General features: G+C 45.7%; 1 protein-coding gene across 1 annotated transcript in view; it reads left to right on the top strand.

The window, feature by feature from the left end:
- The window catches only part of LOC147733605 (creatine kinase U-type, mitochondrial), a 100858-nt gene that overhangs the window by 19207 nt on the left and 61868 nt on the right, over positions 1-19783 (top strand). The window contains exon 2 of the mRNA XM_086958189.1: positions 19406-19629. Within this exon, the coding sequence (XP_086814315.1) occupies positions 19478-19629 (152 nt within the window). The 5' untranslated portion in view covers positions 19406-19477. The remainder of the gene's footprint in view (positions 1-19405; positions 19630-19783) is intronic.

Genomic DNA, 19783 nt, shown 5'->3' with positions numbered 1-19783 from the left:
CGGAACTAGGACGCCCTCCACTCTGAAAGCTAGTCAACAACAAAGGTCCTAGTTCTCATGGCAATTTTCTTTTGCTACACTGTAAACATCTATGGTCAAAATTTGTTATCCAAAGGGTCTCTTTAGTCTCAAGAGAATCCTAAGATGTTTCAATCTATTGCCTCATTAAAACCACAACCTCTCTGATTGATACATACAGGACAGCACAAACAAAAAATGTGTGAAAAGCGAGATGACACCTCACGGGCGCACCACCAATGGGACCCCTGGTTGGTACTCACCAGGATGGCCCTGTTCTCATCATCGGTGCCATCAAGCTAAAACCAAAAAACGTGTCTCGAACCTCAAAAATAAAAGGACAGTGAATGGTGCAGTGGACACAACTTATATGTGACAAAACTAACAACATTTAACATATAAGACACTGGGCAACTGGGACCATAAACTTTACTATTTTTCCCTTTCTCTGTTGCAAAACAGTGAACACACATATACTAAAAAAGAAGAGAGTAAATACTACCTATCGATTTACTCTCTACTCACAGCCGACATGTTTCATTGCCTTGGTTTTTATCAGGCAATTTCTTCAGGGCAATACACTTTAAATGCCACTGCAAGAGACACTGAAGCTTGAGTGCTGTAACATAAACAAACAAGAGTATGATCACCTGGTGTCCCTATCTGTTTTCTGCGTATCAAACTATCAAAACACCATGCTGTATTGGTAAATAAATGAAAGAATAAATGAAAAGCTACCATTTACCCTGCATGCAGTTTTGCCTCTCATACCAGTGATGAAGTAATATTAAAAACGGGAACCAGCTCCCTTAGGTGAACATAGTCCTTACTCTCCGTACAAGAAAGTCACTAGAATGTAAAAACACAGACAATTCAATGCTTTTAGTCTAGGAGTTTACCAATGCCTCGCGTATTGTGCATAGCCTAAATGCAATTAAGCTAAATGTTACCGGTTTTAGAGTAGCGGTCGGCGTCCTCTCAACCCTCGAGCGCCGACCGACTGAGTCTCTGTTTATTTACCGGGTGGATGCGCGTTGCGATTGGTCCGCCCTGGTCCATCACGTGGGTCAAGGCTGCCGGTTTCCAGGCTATCCGATTGGTTCCTGCAAACGTGCACAGCGCATTCGATTGGTTCCTGCAAATGCGTAAAGCGCATTCGATTGGTCCCTAGCGTCGAAAGACACGGGACCCGGCCGCCGGGTTTCGGGGGATGTGATAGGACCCAGGCTCTCCTGTTATTAAATGCCGGTCTTCAGAAAAAAGACGCGGCCATTTCTAAACGGTCTTGTAGCCCCGAAACACCATAGAGATTAAGTCTGTGAGGTGTTTTTTAACACACGCCCATGTTTAAAACTAGACTACACTATGGGAACGGTCAGAAATGGTTCAACGTATCCTATATAGAACTAGTGTAAATAAATAGGCTTTGCAAAAAGCGTGGTCTATTGAGGCTGGTCTTCAGAAAAATGCGGCCATTTGTAGACGGACATATGGGCAAACAACAGTGTGGAGATGGGGATTAAATCAAGGAAATGTGCACCCATACTTATAGGAAGACTGCATAATTGGAACACTCAGAAGTAATTCCACGTGTCCTTTATTTAGCTAGTGTAAAATATAAGTGTTGGCCCAGTTGCAGTATATTTTTATAGGGGATTATAATGGCAGCTCAACTCATCCTCTAATAGAAAGGCGCCCCGGGCGAAGAAGACAGTTATAGGCTAATACATGTGAACGCCTAGTCAGATCAGGTGTGGTGGTAATAACAGTTCTCCTCAAATGAAAAGTAGGGTCTTAGTTATTGATGTTATCATATTAGATGTTAGTATAGAGTGTTAATTTTAGGATGGAGGAGGCCACCAATCTCAAAGGACGTATAGCCGCTGCGCTAGGAGACAGTTCTTTTGATAGTTAACGCAACTTGTTCCATTCCAGTAATTCGTTCAACCCTTTCTGTTCACTTTGTTCTTGATATATCCAGCGGGCTTCCTTGTTGATTAATCGTCTTTCCACAGATTGCGCATCGCCCATAACTCTCTCCAACACTACCCAGGTGAAAGTGTGTTTATTCCGGTGGCAATGTTGCACTAGCTTGGTAGTCAGTTTTCCAGTCCTTATTGTGCTGACATGCTCCTGGATGCGGAGTTTGATCTTTCGTGTGGTGAGGCCGATGTATTCCAGACCACACTCACATTTCAGTCTGTATACCACGTTGGTTGTATTGCAGTTACTGAAACGGTTCAGTGACCAGGTGTTTCCAGATTGGAGAGTCACGGAGGTGGTCTTTTTAGTCAGGGGGCACACAGAACAGCTCCCGCACGGGTAGTGTCCTTTCGGGATGGTAGTGTTCTCATTTTCTGGTCTTCCGACGATTCTGGTGTGGACCAGTTTGTCTTTCAGGTTACTTGCTCTTCGAAAGGCAAACCGTGGTGGTGGCATCTTGAAGTCCGTTGTTGAAAGTAGAGACCAGTGTTTCCTGATCGACTGGCGGATTTTTGTAGCCATGGGATCATAAGTCATGACTACAGGTAGACAGTCTGACTTCTCTTTGACTTGTGTCTCTAACAAGGCTGCTCTCGGTGTATTCAAGGCTCTTTTCTGAGCTTGCTTGACCACTCTACGTGGATAGTCACGGGCTTCCAGTTTCGAGCTTAAAACACCTGCTTGTTCCTTATATAGTTCCGTAGATGAGCAGTTTCGCCTGTACCTGAGAAATTGTCCTACAGGGAGATTGTCCCTGAGTGCTCTAGGGTGATATGACCGATACGACAATAGTGAATTCCTATCGGTTGGCTTTTGATGTACACTTGTTCGGAATCCTCCTTCAGATGCCTCAATGTCCAGATCAAGATAGACCGCCTTTGTATGGTGGTAGTTCCAGGTGAACCGCAGGCTCATGTCTTGGGTATTCAGCCAATTTAAAAATTGGACCAGAAGTGTTTCTTCCCCTGTCCAGAGGAGAAGCACATCATCAATGTATCGCCTCCAGAGGCGTATGTGGTCTCTGAAGGGATTGATGTCAGATTCGATGATGTGCTCCTCAAATTGGCCCACGTAAATGCAGGCCAGGCTAGGTGCCATAGTAGCCCCCATAGACGTTCCCGTCACTTGTAGAAATAGGTCATCCTTGTAACAGAAAAAGTTCCTTGTGAGAGCGATTTCCACACACTGTAACACAAAGCTTTGTGGGGCGTCGTAGAACCATTCCTGTTTGGCCAAAGCTCTCGACGCGGCCACTAGTGCGGCATCTTGAGGGATACATGAGTACAAAGACTCTATGTCTATGGTCACAATGTATTCATTGGCTGGGTCAAATGTTATTTGGTCCAGGACTTTTAAGATGTCCATGGTGTCCTTGACGTACGAATTCTGGGTTACCACTGATTCACGGAGATAGTAGTCAGCGAACTGTGATAAGGGCTCCAGGATTGATTGAATTCCAGATACAATCGGCCGACCCGGCGGAGGCCGGGCCGGCTTATGTATCTTGGGCAGGATGTAGAAGGCAGGAGTCCTCGGATTGGTATTAACGAGGAACTCCGCTTCCTTCACACTTATCCATTTCTTCTCCTTCGCAGTACCCACTAGGTCAGTAATCATTTTCATAAGATCTGGGGTAGGATCTTTGGTAAGTGGTTGGTAGTTAGTCCTCACATTAAGTAGACGGCGAACTTCAGCCTCGTAATCACAGGTGTTTAATACAACGATGGCTCCGCCCTTGTCGGCGCTTTTTATAGTGATGTTGTCATTCCTCTGGAGGGACTTCATGGCCTCCCAGTCACTTTTCGTCATATTTTTGAATCTACCTGATTTGTTGTTATTCTCTATTTTTCCAATTTCCTCCAGAACTTTAGCCTCAAATACTGCCACTTCGGGGCCAACAGCCCCGATTGGTGGGCAAAAAGTAGAAGGTTTTCTTAGGTTGGTATTGAAGCCCTTATTCTCCTCAGATGGTTGTTTGGCAAAAAAATTTTTTAGTTTAATCTTTCTCATGGTCTCATGGAACTCAGTCCTGCATTTGAAGGCATCATGAATTGGGGTGGGAACAAATCCCAACCCCTTGTTAAGTACATGTTCTTCTTCAGTTGTTAATTGATGGTCGGACAAGTTGACCACAATGCTCATTACAGTGGCTTCTTTCCCCTGCTCCGTGTCTGTCGTGGGGAGAATGTTTGCCATTGTTGTGGTAACCGACTGCCGCGTCCTTTTCCTTTTCCCTGTTGTCCCGGTCTGTTGTTCCCACCCCAATTCATGATGCCTTCAAATGCAGGACTGAGTTCCATGAGACCATGAGAAAGATTAAACTAAAAATTTTTTTTGCCAAACAACCATCTGAGGAGAATAAGGGCTTCAATACCAACCTAAGAAAACCTTCTACTTTTTGCCCACCAATCGGGGCTGTTGGCCCCGAAGTGGCAGTATTTGAGGCTAAAGTTCTGGAGGAAATTGGAAAAATAGAGAATAACAACAAATCAGGTAGATTCAAAAATATGACGAAAAGTGACTGGGAGGCCATGAAGTCCCTCCAGAGGAATGACAACATCACTATAAAAAGCGCCGACAAGGGCGGAGCCATCGTTGTATTAAACACCTGTGATTACGAGGCTGAAGTTCGCCGTCTACTTAATGTGAGGACTAACTACCAACCACTTACCAAAGATCCTACCCCAGATCTTATGAAAATGATTACTGACCTAGTGGGTACTGCGAAGGAGAAGAAATGGATAAGTGTGAAGGAAGCGGAGTTCCTCGTTAATACCAATCCGAGGACTCCTGCCTTCTACATCCTGCCCAAGATACATAAGCCGGCCCGGCCTCCGCCGGGTCGGCCGATTGTATCTGGAATTCAATCAATCCTGGAGCCCTTATCACAGTTCGCTGACTACTATCTCCGTGAATCAGTGGTAACCCAGAATTCGTACGTCAAGGACACCATGGACATCTTAAAAGTCCTGGACCAAATAACATTTGACCCAGCCAATGAATACATTGTGACCATAGACATAGAGTCTTTGTACTCATGTATCCCTCAAGATGCCGCACTAGTGGCCGCGTCGAGAGCTTTGGCCAAACAGGAATGGTTCTACGACGCCCCACAAAGCTTTGTGTTACAGTGTGTGGAAATCGCTCTCACAAGGAACTTTTTCTGTTACAAGGATGACCTATTTCTACAAGTGACGGGAACGTCTATGGGGGCTACTATGGCACCTAGCCTGGCCTGCATTTACGTGGGCCAATTTGAGGAGCACATCATCGAATCTGACATCAATCCCTTCAGAGACCACATACGCCTCTGGAGGCGATACATTGATGATGTGCTCCTCCTCTGGACAGGGGAAGAAACACTTCTGGTCCAATTTTTAAATTGGCTGAATACCCAAGACATGAGCCTGCGGTTCACCTGGAACTACCACCATACAAAGGCGGTCTATCTTGATCTGGACATTGAGGCATCTGAAGGAGGATTCCGAACAAGTGTACATCAAAAGCCAACCGATAGGAATTCACTATTGTCGTATCGGTCATATCACCCTAGAGCACTCAGGGACAATCTCCCTGTAGGACAATTTCTCAGGTACAGGCGAAACTGCTCATCTACGGAACTATATAAGGAACAAGCAGGTGTTTTAAGCTCGAAACTGGAAGCCCGTGACTATCCACGTAGAGTGGTCAAGCAAGCTCAGAAAAGAGCCTTGAATACACCGAGAGCAGCCTTGTTAGAGACACAAGTCAAAGAGAAGTCAGACTGTCTACCTGTAGTCATGACTTATGATCCCATGGCTACAAAAATCCGCCAGTCGATCAGGAAACACTGGTCTCTACTTTCAACAACGGACTTCAAGATGCCACCACCACGGTTTGCCTTTCGAAGAGCAAGTAACCTGAAAGACAAACTGGTCCACACCAGAATCGTCGGAAGACCAGAAAATGAGAACACTACCATCCCGAAAGGACACTACCCGTGCGGGAGCTGTTCTGTGTGCCCCCTGACTAAAAAGACCACCTCCGTGACTCTCCAATCTGGAAACACCTGGTCACTGAACCGTTTCAGTAACTGCAATACAACCAACGTGGTATACAGACTGAAATGTGAGTGTGGTCTGGAATACATCGGCCTCACCACACGAAAGATCAAACTCCGCATCCAGGAGCATGTCAGCACAATAAGGACTGGAAAACTGACTACCAAGCTAGTGCAACATTGCCACCGGAATAAACACACTTTCACCTGGGTAGTGTTGGAGAGAGTTATGGGCGATGCGCAATCTGTGGAAAGACGATTAATCAACAAGGAAGCCCGCTGGATATATCAAGAACAAAGTGAACAGAAAGGGTTGAACGAATTACTGGAATGGAACAAGTTGCGTTAACTATCAAAAGAACTGTCTCCTAGCGCAGCGGCTATACGTCCTTTGAGATTGGTGGCCTCCTCCATCCTAAAATTAACACTCTATACTAACATCTAATATGATAACATCAATAACTAAGACCCTACTTTTCATTTGAGGAGAACTGTTATTACCACCACACCTGATCTGACTAGGCGTTCACATGTATTAGCCTATAACTGTCTTCTTCGCCCGGGGCGCCTTTCTATTAGAGGATGAGTTGAGCTGCCATTATAATCCCCTATAAAAATATACTGCAACTGGGCCAACACTTATATTTTACACTAGCTAAATAAAGGACACGTGGAATTACTTCTGAGTGTTCCAATTATGCAGTCTTCCTATAAGTATGGGTGCACATTTCCTTGATTTAATCCCCATCTCCACACTGTTGTTTGCCCATATGTCCGTCTACAAATGGCCGCATTTTTCTGAAGACCAGCCTCAATAGACCACGCTTTTTGCAAAGCCTATTTATTTACACTAGTTCTATATAGGATACGTTGAACCATTTCTGACCGTTCCCATAGTGTAGTCTAGTTTTAAACATGGGCGTGTGTTAAAAAACACCTCACAGACTTAATCTCTATGGTGTTTCGGGGCTACAAGACCGTTTAGAAATGGCCGCGTCTTTTTTCTGAAGACCGGCATTTAATAACAGGAGAGCCTGGGTCCTATCACATCCCCCGAAACCCGGCGGCCGGGTCCCGTGTCTTTCGACGCTAGGGACCAATCGAATGCGCTTTACGCATTTGCAGGAACCAATCGAATGCGCTGTGCACGTTTGCAGGAACCAATCGGATAGCCTGGAAACCGGCAGCCTTGACCCACGTGATGGACCAGGGCGGACCAATCGCAACGCGCATCCACCCGGTAAATAAACAGAGACTCAGTCGGTCGGCGCTCGAGGGTTGAGAGGACGCCGACCGCTACTCTAAAACCGGTAACATTTAGCTTAATTGCATTTAGGCTATGCACAATACGCGAGGCATTGGTAAACTCCTAGACTAAAAGCATTGAATTGTCTGTGTTTTTACATTCTAGTGACTTTCTTGTACGGAGAGTAAGGACCATGTTCACCTAAGGGAGCTGGTTCCCGTTTTTAATATTACTTCATCACTGGTATGAGAGGCAAAACTGCATGCAGGGTAAATGGTAGCTTTTCATTTATTCTTTCATTTATTTACCAATACAGCATGGTGTTTTGATAGTTTGATACGCAGAAAACAGATAGGGACACCAGGTGATCATACTCTTGTTTGTTTATGTTACAGCACTCAAGCTTCAGTGTCTCTTGCAGTGGCATTTAAAGTGTATTGCCCTGAAGAAATTGCCTGATAAAAACCAAGGCAATGAAACATGTCGGCTGTGAGTAGAGAGTAAATCGATAGGTAGTATTTACTCTCTTCTTTTTTAGTATATGTGTGTTCACTGTTTTGCAACAGAGAAAGGGAAAAATAGTAAAGTTTATGGTCCCAGTTGCCCAGTGTCTTATATGTTAAATGTTGTTAGTTTTGTCACATATAAGTTGTGTCCACTGCACCATTCACTGTCCTTTTATTTTTGAGGTTCGAGACACGTTTTTTGGTTTTAGCTTGATGGCACCGATGATGAGAACAGGGCCATCCTGGTGAGTACCAACCAGGGGTCCCATTGGTGGTGCGCCCGTGAGGTGTCATCTCGCTTTTCACACATTTTTTGTTTGTGCTGTCCTGTATGTATCAATCAGAGAGGTTGTGGTTTTAATGAGGCAATAGATTGAAACATCTTAGGATTCTCTTGAGACTAAAGAGACCCTTTGGATAACAAATTTTGACCATAGATGTTTACAGTGTAGCAAAAGAAAATTGCCATGAGAACTAGGACCTTTGTTGTTGACTAGTGTCCAAAGGACACCCTGTAACACCCCTGAAATGTTAAATTACACAGATGTTACACACACATATGTCCTTTGGACATGTGTGTGTGTGTAACATGCAACTTAGAAAAATGCTTTTAAAAGCATTTTTTTAAGTTTTCGCTATTTACCACGAGGTTTGACCTCACGGTAAATAGCGGCCCAAAATTGCGAAATCGCAATTTTTAAATGTTTCAAGATTAGCATTTAAGGATTCTCTAATAGAGATTCCTTAAATGCTATTCCTCGCAAATTTGCGAGTTCTTAAATAGAGACTTTTGCATTTGGGATGATGAATCCCAAAAGCAAAAATTGTACTTGCAAAGGGCCAGATTCTAAGACCCTGGCCCTTTGCGAGTGCAATTATGCTTGATGAATCAGGCTGTAGGTAACTGAGGTTTGAGATTGGCAGTAGCGAGCTTCCAGGGAGGCTGCCTGCAGAGAAGCCTGGTGGCAGACCTCTGTGCCCATGAGGCAATCAATTAACCTGATTGGAAGATTCAAGCAGTAGAAACTGTAGTAAACTTGTCTTCAGAGGAGGGTAGCATTAACGAGCCCTTTCAAGAAACAAAAATAAGCAATTAAAACTACATTCAGAGGTATTGGGGGTTTGAAAAGGCAAACTTGAAGACTGCCTGTGGTCTGTGGTTCAATTGTGTAACTCATCCAGAGGACACAAGCCCAAAATGATTTTGAAACTGGTCCCTCGCAAAAAAGGATTTGATTCACACCTACAGATTGAGGTGTAAACCCCTCCTTTACTTGGTTTCATTTAAATATATTTTTTTTCTTTTTTGGTGTTGTTACACTTTTGGTGAGCTCACAGAAATACGCCACAAAGAGGAACAACGACTAGCGGGAGTGTATTCAAGCCAGATGTGGGCATTTCTGTGTGCAACCTACTGCAATGAAAGATTGTTTGAAGTCCCAGAGAAGGTGATACAATACCCATGAGTCATGGCACACAGGCACTAAGTAAACAAAAAAAGTATATTTGTTACCTTTTATCACTCGGAGATTCATTGACCTTGTTCCATAAACTGACGCAGAACACTCAAGAACACGACAAAAGATTTCTGAAGGGTTTTCAAGGGATGGAACCAGTCCCACCCAAGCATAGCAAAGACAATGCACCCCTAAAATAGTGTTTGGTTTCATTGCACCGATAGAGCTTCCTTTGTTTCCATTGGCCGAGCTTCCTTGCCATCAGTATCTCAATCCTTCTGGAGGAAATTGATTTTGGAGTGTATTACATCTGCGAGTAGGAGTATTTTCTGATAGCAGAGCATAAATGGTCTTTTAGTAAAAGAGTGCTTCAACACAGCCTGGGACTCTTGAAATCTAGTGTGACTAAGGTGTGAGTGCTATGTGAATGACTCTCCCCCAGCCCTACTGCTTTTTCAGAGGTAAAAATCTGCTGAGAAATGTCCATAATGACCAGCGTACTACTTTCTGATAGCCATACTACCAACAAGACTAGACACAGAAAAGTCTTTTACGGCAACTATAGAGCTGAGGATTGTCAAAGGATTTCTCCAGTATAATGAAATCGTTTCCCGCCTTTGCTAACCGTGAAACTTGCTGATTCTTAACCCTGTAGATGTTGGTTTTGAGAGCGATTTCTAGCAACAGCCCACGTTCATGTTTGAGGAAACAATCTGTTATTTGTTTGAGTGTTCTACTCGCTGTGAATTCTTTTCTTATTGTTTGCTCAGTGACACCGCTCTTTAAGTAGACTTTTTGTTGTACTTTCTGAAGTATACAAAAGCCCTTTGCCTTCCTTCTGCTCTTGTAACCTCCCTTCATCCCCTTACCCACGTGTGTGCTAAAAGAGCACTGTGTTTTGTGTGTTTAATACCACTACTGTATACTGCTTGTGTGAAGGACAGCCTTCATTTCTTTTTCTGTCTTCGGCTGTCTTCCACTCTTTCACTGTTATCTGTACTTATTTGGTCATTTAATTTTTTCAATTTCTTTGTCGCGCCCTGTACTTACTTCCTTGTTTGCCTGGCCAGCATACATGATCTTAATACTTGGTTTCCTCTTGAGTCTGTTGTACAGTTCTGCATTTATTTTTGTGTTTCTGTGGAAAGGAAGATGGTGTAATAGTCGCTTGTACTTTTCATTTCTCTCACTTCCTATTCCCTTTACTTCCTTTGCTTGCTATGCCCTTATTTCATTTTCACGCCTTCTTTCAGTATACCATTCACTTTATATATTCTTTTATGTTCGCCTCTGTTTGATGCCTTTTAAAACTTCCATCCTTTGCGTTGTAAAGGGGGGAGATATGTAGTCTGCTGCTGCTCAGCCAAGAATGACTGCTTGATGGAATGTTAGTGTTTGGAATGTGTGCCTGCCTGAATCAGTTGGATGCAGGGCTGAGCAGCAGTGAAGCTGCTCCTGGTGGGGCTCCTACTAAGACTCTGAGTTTACCTGTCTATCAGCTAGATTCATCATTGTCCCGTTTTGCGAGTCCTTAATAGCGATTATTAACACCTTCGACGCTCATGACGAGCTCAGCTCGTCATGAGGTACACCTCTCGTACACTCATGCCGAGCTGAGCTCGTCATGAACAATGGGAATAAATAATGTTCAGCACAGGAGGGGAATACCATCAGCATTGATGGTGTTAAGGAATCGCTATTAAGGACTTGCAAAACGGGATTCATGTAGGAATCGCTAAATAAATTGCGATTCCTACACATTCCTACACATTCCTTATTTGCGATTAGCAAATTGCTAATCGCAAATAAGGAAGAACTCCCCATTCATTCCTATGGGCCTGAAGGCCTGAAGGCCCATAGGAATGAATGGGGACTTATTCCTTATTTGCGATTAGCAATTTGCTAATCGCAAATAAGGATGCGATTTCAAGGGTACCAGGGGTGTCCAAAGGACACCCTGTAGCACCCCTGAAATGAAAATGTAGACTGATGTTGCACACACACATGTCCAGAGGACATGTGTGTGTGTAACATACAACTGAGAAAAATGCACAAAAGTGTATTTTTCTCAGTTTTCGCTATTTACCACGAAGTCAGACTTCGCGGTAAATAGCGGCCAAAAATAGCGATTTCGCAATTTTTAAATGCTTCTTGAATTGCATTTAAGGAATCTCTAATTGAGATTCCTTAAATGCAATTATTTGCAAATATGCGATTTCTAAAAATGCGATTTTTGCATTTAGGATGATGAATCCCAAATGCAAAAATAGCGCTCGCAAAGGGCCAGATTCTCAGAATCGGGCCCTTTGCGAGCCGTTTTCGGCTTGATGAATCTGGCCGTATGTATCTAATTTACCACTTAAATAAATCTATGTGGTAAACTACCTGGCTTGGAGCGTCCTTTCTTCAATACTACAATAGTCCACACACATTTCATATAAGCATATGCAAACTTCGAAGGCACACAAACACATGCATAGTACACCTCCTCCCCAAATTCACTTCCACTTTCTTTATTGAAAACGCACCATACGCAGACACACCAGCAGGACACACACAAACGTATCCCACTGCACTCAGAGTAGTTTCTAGGCAGGTTTCTGAGTCACAATAAGATGGTGCGACATTCTTTCACAGCACACGCATAGAGGAGATGTTTCTTTATGCCTCTCAGCACTGCACAGTAGTAAACAAGCATTGGCAATTACAGTAGGGCTGGCTTATGAATGTACTGTCAAGTCAGTCCTACAAATCCATGCAGATTAATGACTGTCCCCTTCCTCCCATCTGTGCTGCTGCTAGAGGAAAACACCATAAATTATCTAGTTATCTAAGACAATTTAATAGCATTACAATGGCATGTGTGTGCCCCTGAAAGTTCAAGCTCAGGTAGCTGGTTAAATAAAGAAAATAGTCACAGCTGTGTGGAAGGTAAGCACGTTTTTTTGGAAGCATACACCTTCTACCCAATCAAAAAATGTACTCCTGGTTCCTAACATGTGGACGGAGCCAAAACCCCTCTCTTGTTTCTTCTCAAATAATTGTGTGGAACAGCTACACTGTCAAGTCAGCTACATTGTCAAGCCAGACCATAAAAATGCAGCAGAAGCCGCTACACCCATCACTCACCAGCACTCGTACCAAGAAGATTAGGTTAAAAATAACTTTGTAATGTCAGCAGGCAATGATGTCATCAGCTGTGAGCTTTGGGGAAACGTATTTTGCAATTCATATTTGAATTTATTTTTGTTACCTAAAGTTGTGACCATGAATTGGATTTAACTGATATATTTTATGTCAAAGGCATGTCTGCTTTTGCACAAGTAGAGAAGTGTACATCATCAAAGAAACACACATGCACAATGCTGGAGCTTACAATCTGCCATTAAGTACAAGGTTTAAGCTCATGGGTGCCAAACCCCTCAGTGTTATGGGTCTGCCTTCTCAGAATGTGGCTGGTTGCTACAAGATGTCACTCGATATTCGGAGTTTGATGTTCCGCTATACAAGGAGGTATGACCGGTCTACGTTCTCTCCGCTTGGTCCAGAAACCTTGACTATGCTTGGTCAGCATCTACTTTGTAAGTCACACAAACAATTCTCTCTTAATTCTCCTCGCTACTTCTTTAGGGCCCATTGAGGCAGTCGGTAAAATACTGTGGAACAAGGCATTGTATAGGATGAAGGGCCTGCTTCTTCACCATCCATAAACACTTCCTTCAGCAAGATGCCTTCTATGCATATGGATATGCTGGACAATGTTTACTGACTGGGAAGCTAGGTAAGCTGCTTGGTACAGGCTTTTGGGTCACAATCACAACACATTAAAGCTTACAGAGGCACTTTGCCATTATCCCTGGTAATAGGATTACAGCACAAACATATGTCTGAGAATTTGTATCTCAGACACATCATTGGAACATAATTCCATTACATACACGCGCTCTCTCAATACACCACAAACACAACATATAACCAAACAAATACACACATTCAGGCACAAGCGCTGGCTTTCCAAAGAAAATCTTCATTTTTATTTCATCGAGTGAGACATGATACACTAAAGAATTTTCCAATATCCGCTTCAGTCATATTCTTTCTGCCTCTGAACTGCAGAGCCAAAAGACGCCTTCATGCACCCCTACCGTGGCACCATATTGTCTCCATCTCATGGCTTCCCAAATCCAGCTTTCCCCATGACCCTCTTCTTCTAATAATAGTGGCAGTCCCTTGCTCACTTTGCCACTGGATTCAAGCAAGCCGGGCTGAAGACGGCTGGAATGCCAGAAAGCGGTCCTCGGAAGCTTGTTTCCAGTCCAGGGAAGACATGGATTGGCAGTTCGGGCTGGACTGTTCCCATGAGGCACAGGGTCAGACTGATTTGCATATAGCCATGTCTGAACTGGGGTGGCAGAGTGGGCTAAAGAACGGTGATGGATTAAACCCAGATATTTTGACTGGGTGTGAGTGTTTGATTGACTCAGATGCTCCGTCCATCACCACCCCCTTTTGTACCACTTTTGGCCGCCTTAAGTGTGGCAGGGTATGCTCAGACGGGAGTCCCTTGCTCACTTTGCCACTGGATTCAAGCAAGCTGGGCTGAAGACGGCTGGAATGCCAGAAACCAGTCCTCGGACCTTGTTTCCGGTCCAGGGAAGACATGGCTTGGCAGTTCGGGCTGGACTGTTCCCATGAGGCACAGGGTCAGACTGATTTGCATATAGCCATGTCTGAACTGGGGTGGCAGAGTGGGCTAAAGAACGGTGATGGATTAAACCCAGATCTTTTGACTGGGTGTGAGTGTTTGATTGACTCAGATGCTCCGTCCATCACCACCCCCTTTTGTACCACTTTTGGCCGCCATAAGGGTGGAAGGGTGTGCTCAGACGTGAGTCCCTTGCTCACTTTGCCACTGGATTCAATTAAGCCGGGCTGAAGACGGCTGGAATGCCAGAAACCGGTCCTCGGAAGCTTGTTTACGGTCCAGGGAAGACATGGCTTGGCAGTTCGGGCTGGACTGTTCCCATGAGGCACAGGGTCAGACTGATTTACATATAGCCATGTCTGAACTGGGGTGGCAGAGTGGGCTAAAGAATGGTGATGGATTAAACCCAGATCTTTTGACTGGGTGTGAGTGTTTGATAGACTCAGATGCTCCGTCCATCACCATCCCCTTTTATACCACTTTTGGCCGCCTAAAGTGTGGCAGGGTATGCTCAGACGTGAGTCCCTTGCTCACTTTGCCACTGGATTCAAGCAAGCTGGGCTGAAGACGGCTGGAATGCCAGAAACCAGTCCTCGGACCTTGTTTCCGGTCCAGGGAAGACATTGCTTGGCAGTTCGGGCTGGACTGTTCCCATGAGGCACAGGGTCAGACTGATTTGCATATAGCCATGTCTGAACTGGGGTGGCAGAGTGGGCTAAAGAACGGTGATGGATTAAACCCAGATCTTTTGACTGGGTGTGAGTGTTTGATTGACTCAGATGCTCCGTCCATCACCACCCCCTTTTGTACCACTTTTGGACGCTTTAAGTGTGGCAGGGTATGCTCAGACGTGAGTCCCTTGCTCACTTTGCCACTGGATTCAATTAAGCCGGGCTGAAGACGGCTGGAATGCCAGAAACCGGTCCTCGGAAGCTTGTTTCCGGTCCAGGGAAGACATGGCTTGGCAGTTCGGGCTGGACTGTTCCCATGAGGCACAGGGTCAGACTGATTTGCATATAGCCATGTCTGAACTGAGGTGGCAGAGTGGGCTAAAGAACGGTGATGGATTAAACCCAGATCTTTTGACTGGGTGTGAGTGTTTGATTGACTCAGATGCTCCGTCCATAACCACCCCCTTTTGTACCACTAGTGGCAGGTTATGGCCACACCAGAGGCTCACAAGCTGCATACCATAACTCTGAAGTATCTCACCTGTTCTTACATGCAAGCATTAGTGTACTATATGATGTTTAAAGACATGCAACAATATTGCTATTGTTATTTAACCTGTGTACAGTGCACAGAAAAGAGGTTGCACAAGGTAAACTAGAGAGCTGTGCTTGCAGCATATCACACAACCTGGCCACCTTGTATGGTACAACATGAAGTCAGAACCAGCAGGAGATGTGGAGCAGGAACCAAAATACTAATCAGATTGAGGCCAGAGGCCCAATCAGTGTAGAGATTGGTAGATCACAGTAGGGTGACTGGGCCACTATTAGCTAATCCAGCATAATTCATATGCTAAAGTTCAGGCAGGGGCAACCAGGCCGAGTTACATAACAAAACTGAGCAATGCCCAACACAACTGTAAGGCTTGGGTCCAAGGATGGAAGAGACTCCTTTGTGAAAGGTATAACTTAGCTAATGAGATACACTAATGAGATACACATGTAAGATTAGAACATAGCACATCAAGATTAAATGAGTCAAATAAATCCTTTTGGTTGATTCTGTGGTTCTTTAATCAGTTGTTTCTACATCAAGTACAGATAGATACATCCAACACGTTTCACCAAGTTACAGGCATCCTCAGGGCAAAATCATGTGTCTAGCCAGACACAGATTTTAAAGTAGATGCGTCATAACGAGTAATACACTAGTAGGGGGCAAAGAGACATAGACGTTGGGAGGCAACATAGAATGGGGTGTTGAAAAGGACTGCCATAAATATTCTTAGGGTGAGGTTAGTAGTTGTTATTGGATGTGAAGAATTTCCATTTTGGATTAGTTGACTTTCTTAGTTGAAGCCTCTCTTGCGCATTCATTTTCTGATAGGCAAAATTCTTGGAGATGTTGTGGAGTCATCAGATGGGCCATGGAATTTAATGTGAATTTGTCATGTGTGTTTGAGTGAAACAGGCATCATTGGTCGCTAGAATGGTTATTTGTTGAAGAATACACGTATGTATGGTGCAGGTGAAAGCCTGGTGGCTAGTGAGAAAATACTCTAGTGTTACGTATTACAACTGATTGCTCAAGGAGGTGGAGTAGCAATGAAGAAAGTGACCTTCAGCTTCGGTGGCAGTTCAGGAGGTGGAATGGGGGACTCTATCTGAGATATATGGGAGCAGCCTCAGGGCATTGCAGTCAGCTTGGGTCAGGATCGTGTCTGGAGAGCTATACTCCATGTTTCCCAGCATGCATCGCTCCTCCTCAGCACTGCCATCCATGTACTTTGTATCCACTATAAAGAGATTGGGTATCAAGTGATCACTCTCAGGGGGAATTGGAGCTTCATCAGAATTGAAGAAACTGAACTTGAGCCAGTCATGGCCCATCTTCTTTAGTCAAACTTGAGCAGTATGTGGCACGCAAGCACACTCCCTTTTGATACGCACCTCACAAACATCAAGGACTTTTCTTTCCTGACCACCGTAGGTTTTAGGTACTGGCATTGGTGTGCTTTCTAGAGAATTAATTTCTGTAAAAAGAATACACTAAAGAATAATAAATGAGAAAGAAGAATGAGAAACAAAAATGTATAGCTGCTGCACGAGCTGAGGGTGTGTCCATATTTGATAAAGCGCACAGCGGCAACAAGCAGAGTTGCCCTATGATGTAAGAGGTGTAGTGGGTTGACTGCATTTCCGAAGGGGCTGATGGAGCCATTCCTCACCCAATGCTGTGCCCTGGAGAGGGCTGTGATTGTGCAGCCTCCAGCTCCCTTCACATCTGGAGCCAGGTTGGATGGGGCTGCTGTTCCAGGGCTGCGATGAGGTTATGTTATGTTATATGTTGATTTGTATCGCGCTCTGTTAGTCGGGACTGTCCTGGCGCGGTGTTCCTACTACATGCAGCTGTAGTAACATAAGCTGCGCAGATGGGGTCGATTGTCCACATAGGTTTTATCGTGATCACCATGGATTGGAGTGCATCTCTTGCTGCACATTTTAGATATACAGTAGCCGACCTCCTAAACATACTATGCAAGGTCTGTGAGGCGACAGAGGCACGCGCCACCCCAGTGAATGAAGTGCACAGAACCGATGCAATGACATGATCCTGTGTGGTGACCAGTGGAGGGGATGTTGCTGTTCTGCTGTTCCTGGACCTGTGAGGGGAGAGCTGTGCGTCCTGCACTCCACTGGTTCGCAGTATGAAGACTTGTGCAGCTGTACTGAGCGTGGGAGAGGGTACGGGTGTGCCGCTGCCCCCTGTGATGGACACTGGAGCGAGGCATGAGTGTACCGCTGCCCCTGTGATAGACACTGGGAAGGGTTGTTGTAGGACTTGTTCTTCTCTGTCCGTCACATTTGATCTGACAGTTGTGGTGCTATATATCAATCGTTCGCTTTATCACTCCATATGCTCTGAATTATTTAGTCTCAGTTTTGTGTTCTTGTTGATCTGTGACACATTGTCACAGGAGAGCTGGTTCATAGGGTTAGCGAGGGTGTGGTACTGATGCTCGCTGTACTGAGTGAATACAAGTGTATGGTTGTGCTGCTGCCTCATGTGCTGTGTGATGGAGAGGGCTGATACTGTGCTATTTCCACCTTGTGCTGGGATCTGGAGGCGGCTGTCGGTGTTGACGTGCTGCCCCTGTCCTGAGCACTGAGTAAGCCTATTCTTTGCTTAATTTGTAAAAGAATAAGTACCGGGCCCAAAGTTAATGTCAGCAGCCTGCGGCCAACACTGTCAAAGTTCAGGGTGCCGAATACCAAGGCTGCATCTAGTCTTGATTCCACCTCATGCCTCTTTCATGCCCCACCGGACGCTTCCCGACTCTTTTTCTCACTCTGTAAGTTCTGTTCCATCCCTCCTTTCATCCTTTGTCACTCTTTTTTACTCTCTTCTCCGTTGTTCTCTTTTGTAGTTGTCTTTATCTTGCTCTGGATCAAAGTCTGTGGAGAAAAAAAAGTGTTGTCCCCAAAATGAGTTCTAGTGGGTCCCACCTGCAACCACTGGCTCAAATTTAGCACTAGCTGTGATTGGTTTTTCACCTCTTCTAAGTTGTAGCAACGAGTTTTATTAAACTGATGCCCACTGAGCTGTTCTAAAAAGTGTGATGTACTGCTCTAGGCTGTCCACAGTACTACAAAGTGGGATTAATGTGCTAGCTTCCGCCTAGACCCATACCTAAGCTTGATCCTAACCAGTATTGAAAATCTACTGCCCTTTGTGCTGGTGTGTACTGCTCCATGCAGTTCAGTGCTAGAGGAGGGGGCGTGCTGTTATTTATAGTACTGAGCAGTGTGTGCTGCCCTGTGCTTTGCTAGAGTGAGGTGGGTGCTGGTCTGTGCAGTGCTGAGAGTTGTGTGAGGCTCTGTGCAGTGCTTGAATGAGGTGAGTGCTCGTCTTTGCCATTTTGAGAGGTGTGTACTGCTCTGTGCAGGGCTAGAGTGCAGTGTTTGCTGTTCTGTGCCTTGCCAGAGAAGGGCGTGTGGTGCTCTTTGCAGTGCTGAGTGTGCGTGCTGCTCTGTGCAGTGCTAGGGTGGGATGAGTGCTAGTCTTTGCAGTGCTGAGAGGCGTGTGCTGCTCTCTGCAGTGCTAGAGTGAAGTGTGTGCTGCTCTGAGCTGTGCCAGTGTGCCGTGTGGTGCTCAGTGCAGTGCTGGGAGGTGCATGCTGCTCAGTGCAGTGCTAGAGTGCAGTGTGTGCTGCTCTTTGCAGTGTTGAGAGGTGCGTGCTGCTCTTTGCAGTGCTGAGAGGTGCATGCTGCTCAGTGCAGTGCTAGAGTGCAGTGTCTACTGCTCTTTGCAGTGCTAAAAGGTGCGTGCTGCTGTTTGCAATGTTGAGAGGGGCGTGCTGCTCTTGCTCTTTGCAATGCTGAGAGGCGTGTGATGCTCTGTTCAGTGCTGGGAGGTGGATGCTGCTCAGTGCAGTGCTAGAGTGCAGTGCGTGCTGCTCTTTGCAATGCTGAGAGGCGTGTGAATCTCTGTGTAATGCCAGAAAGGGGCTTGTGGTGCTCTTTGCAGGGCTCTAAGGTGCGTGCCCTGCTCTTTGCGGTGCTTTGAGTGCTTGCTGCTCATCTCAGTGCTACAGAGGGGCGTGCTCTGCCCGGTGCAGTGCTAGAGAGGGATCGCTGCTCCACCCCGTGCAGATTAGGCCCCCACCCCCTCTCTGAGCTGTAATCCCCCTAGCAGAGCTCTTTCTATTCCTCTCACGTCCCCGCCCGCTCTGTGCTCCCGGCTCGCCCCCTCACTCTCTCTCTCTCTCTTCCACCGCAGGTCCCGTGTGTCTCCAGGCCTCGCCGTGCCCCGCGCCCTCTCGCCTGTGCCGCAGAGCCCACCGCAGCCAGCATGGCCAGCACCTTCTCCAGGGTCCTGAGCAGCAGGAGGTCCGCCGGCTTCCTGGCCATCGTGGGGGCCGGGACGGTGGCGACAGGCTACCTGCTGAGCAGGGACAAGGTGTCCGCCGAGAGTGAGCGACAAAGGAGGCTCTACCCCCCGAGGTAAGGCGGCTGCCGAAGGATGCTGGTCCTGATGAGGGGGATGCAGTAAATATCGGATGCTCCTCAGTATGTACCAACCCTTTGACTTTGACCTCTGTGCTCAAGCCATAGACCATCCTGGGTGTAAATTGAAATGGTGCATTGGTTCAGGGGC

Source organism: Lissotriton vulgaris, chromosome 2_1, assembly GCF_964263255.1.
Source record: "Lissotriton vulgaris chromosome 2_1, aLisVul1.2, whole genome shotgun sequence".
Classification (NCBI taxonomy): domain Eukaryota; kingdom Metazoa; phylum Chordata; class Amphibia; order Caudata; family Salamandridae; genus Lissotriton; species Lissotriton vulgaris.
This window is presented reverse-complemented; position numbering and strand designations above follow the sequence as displayed.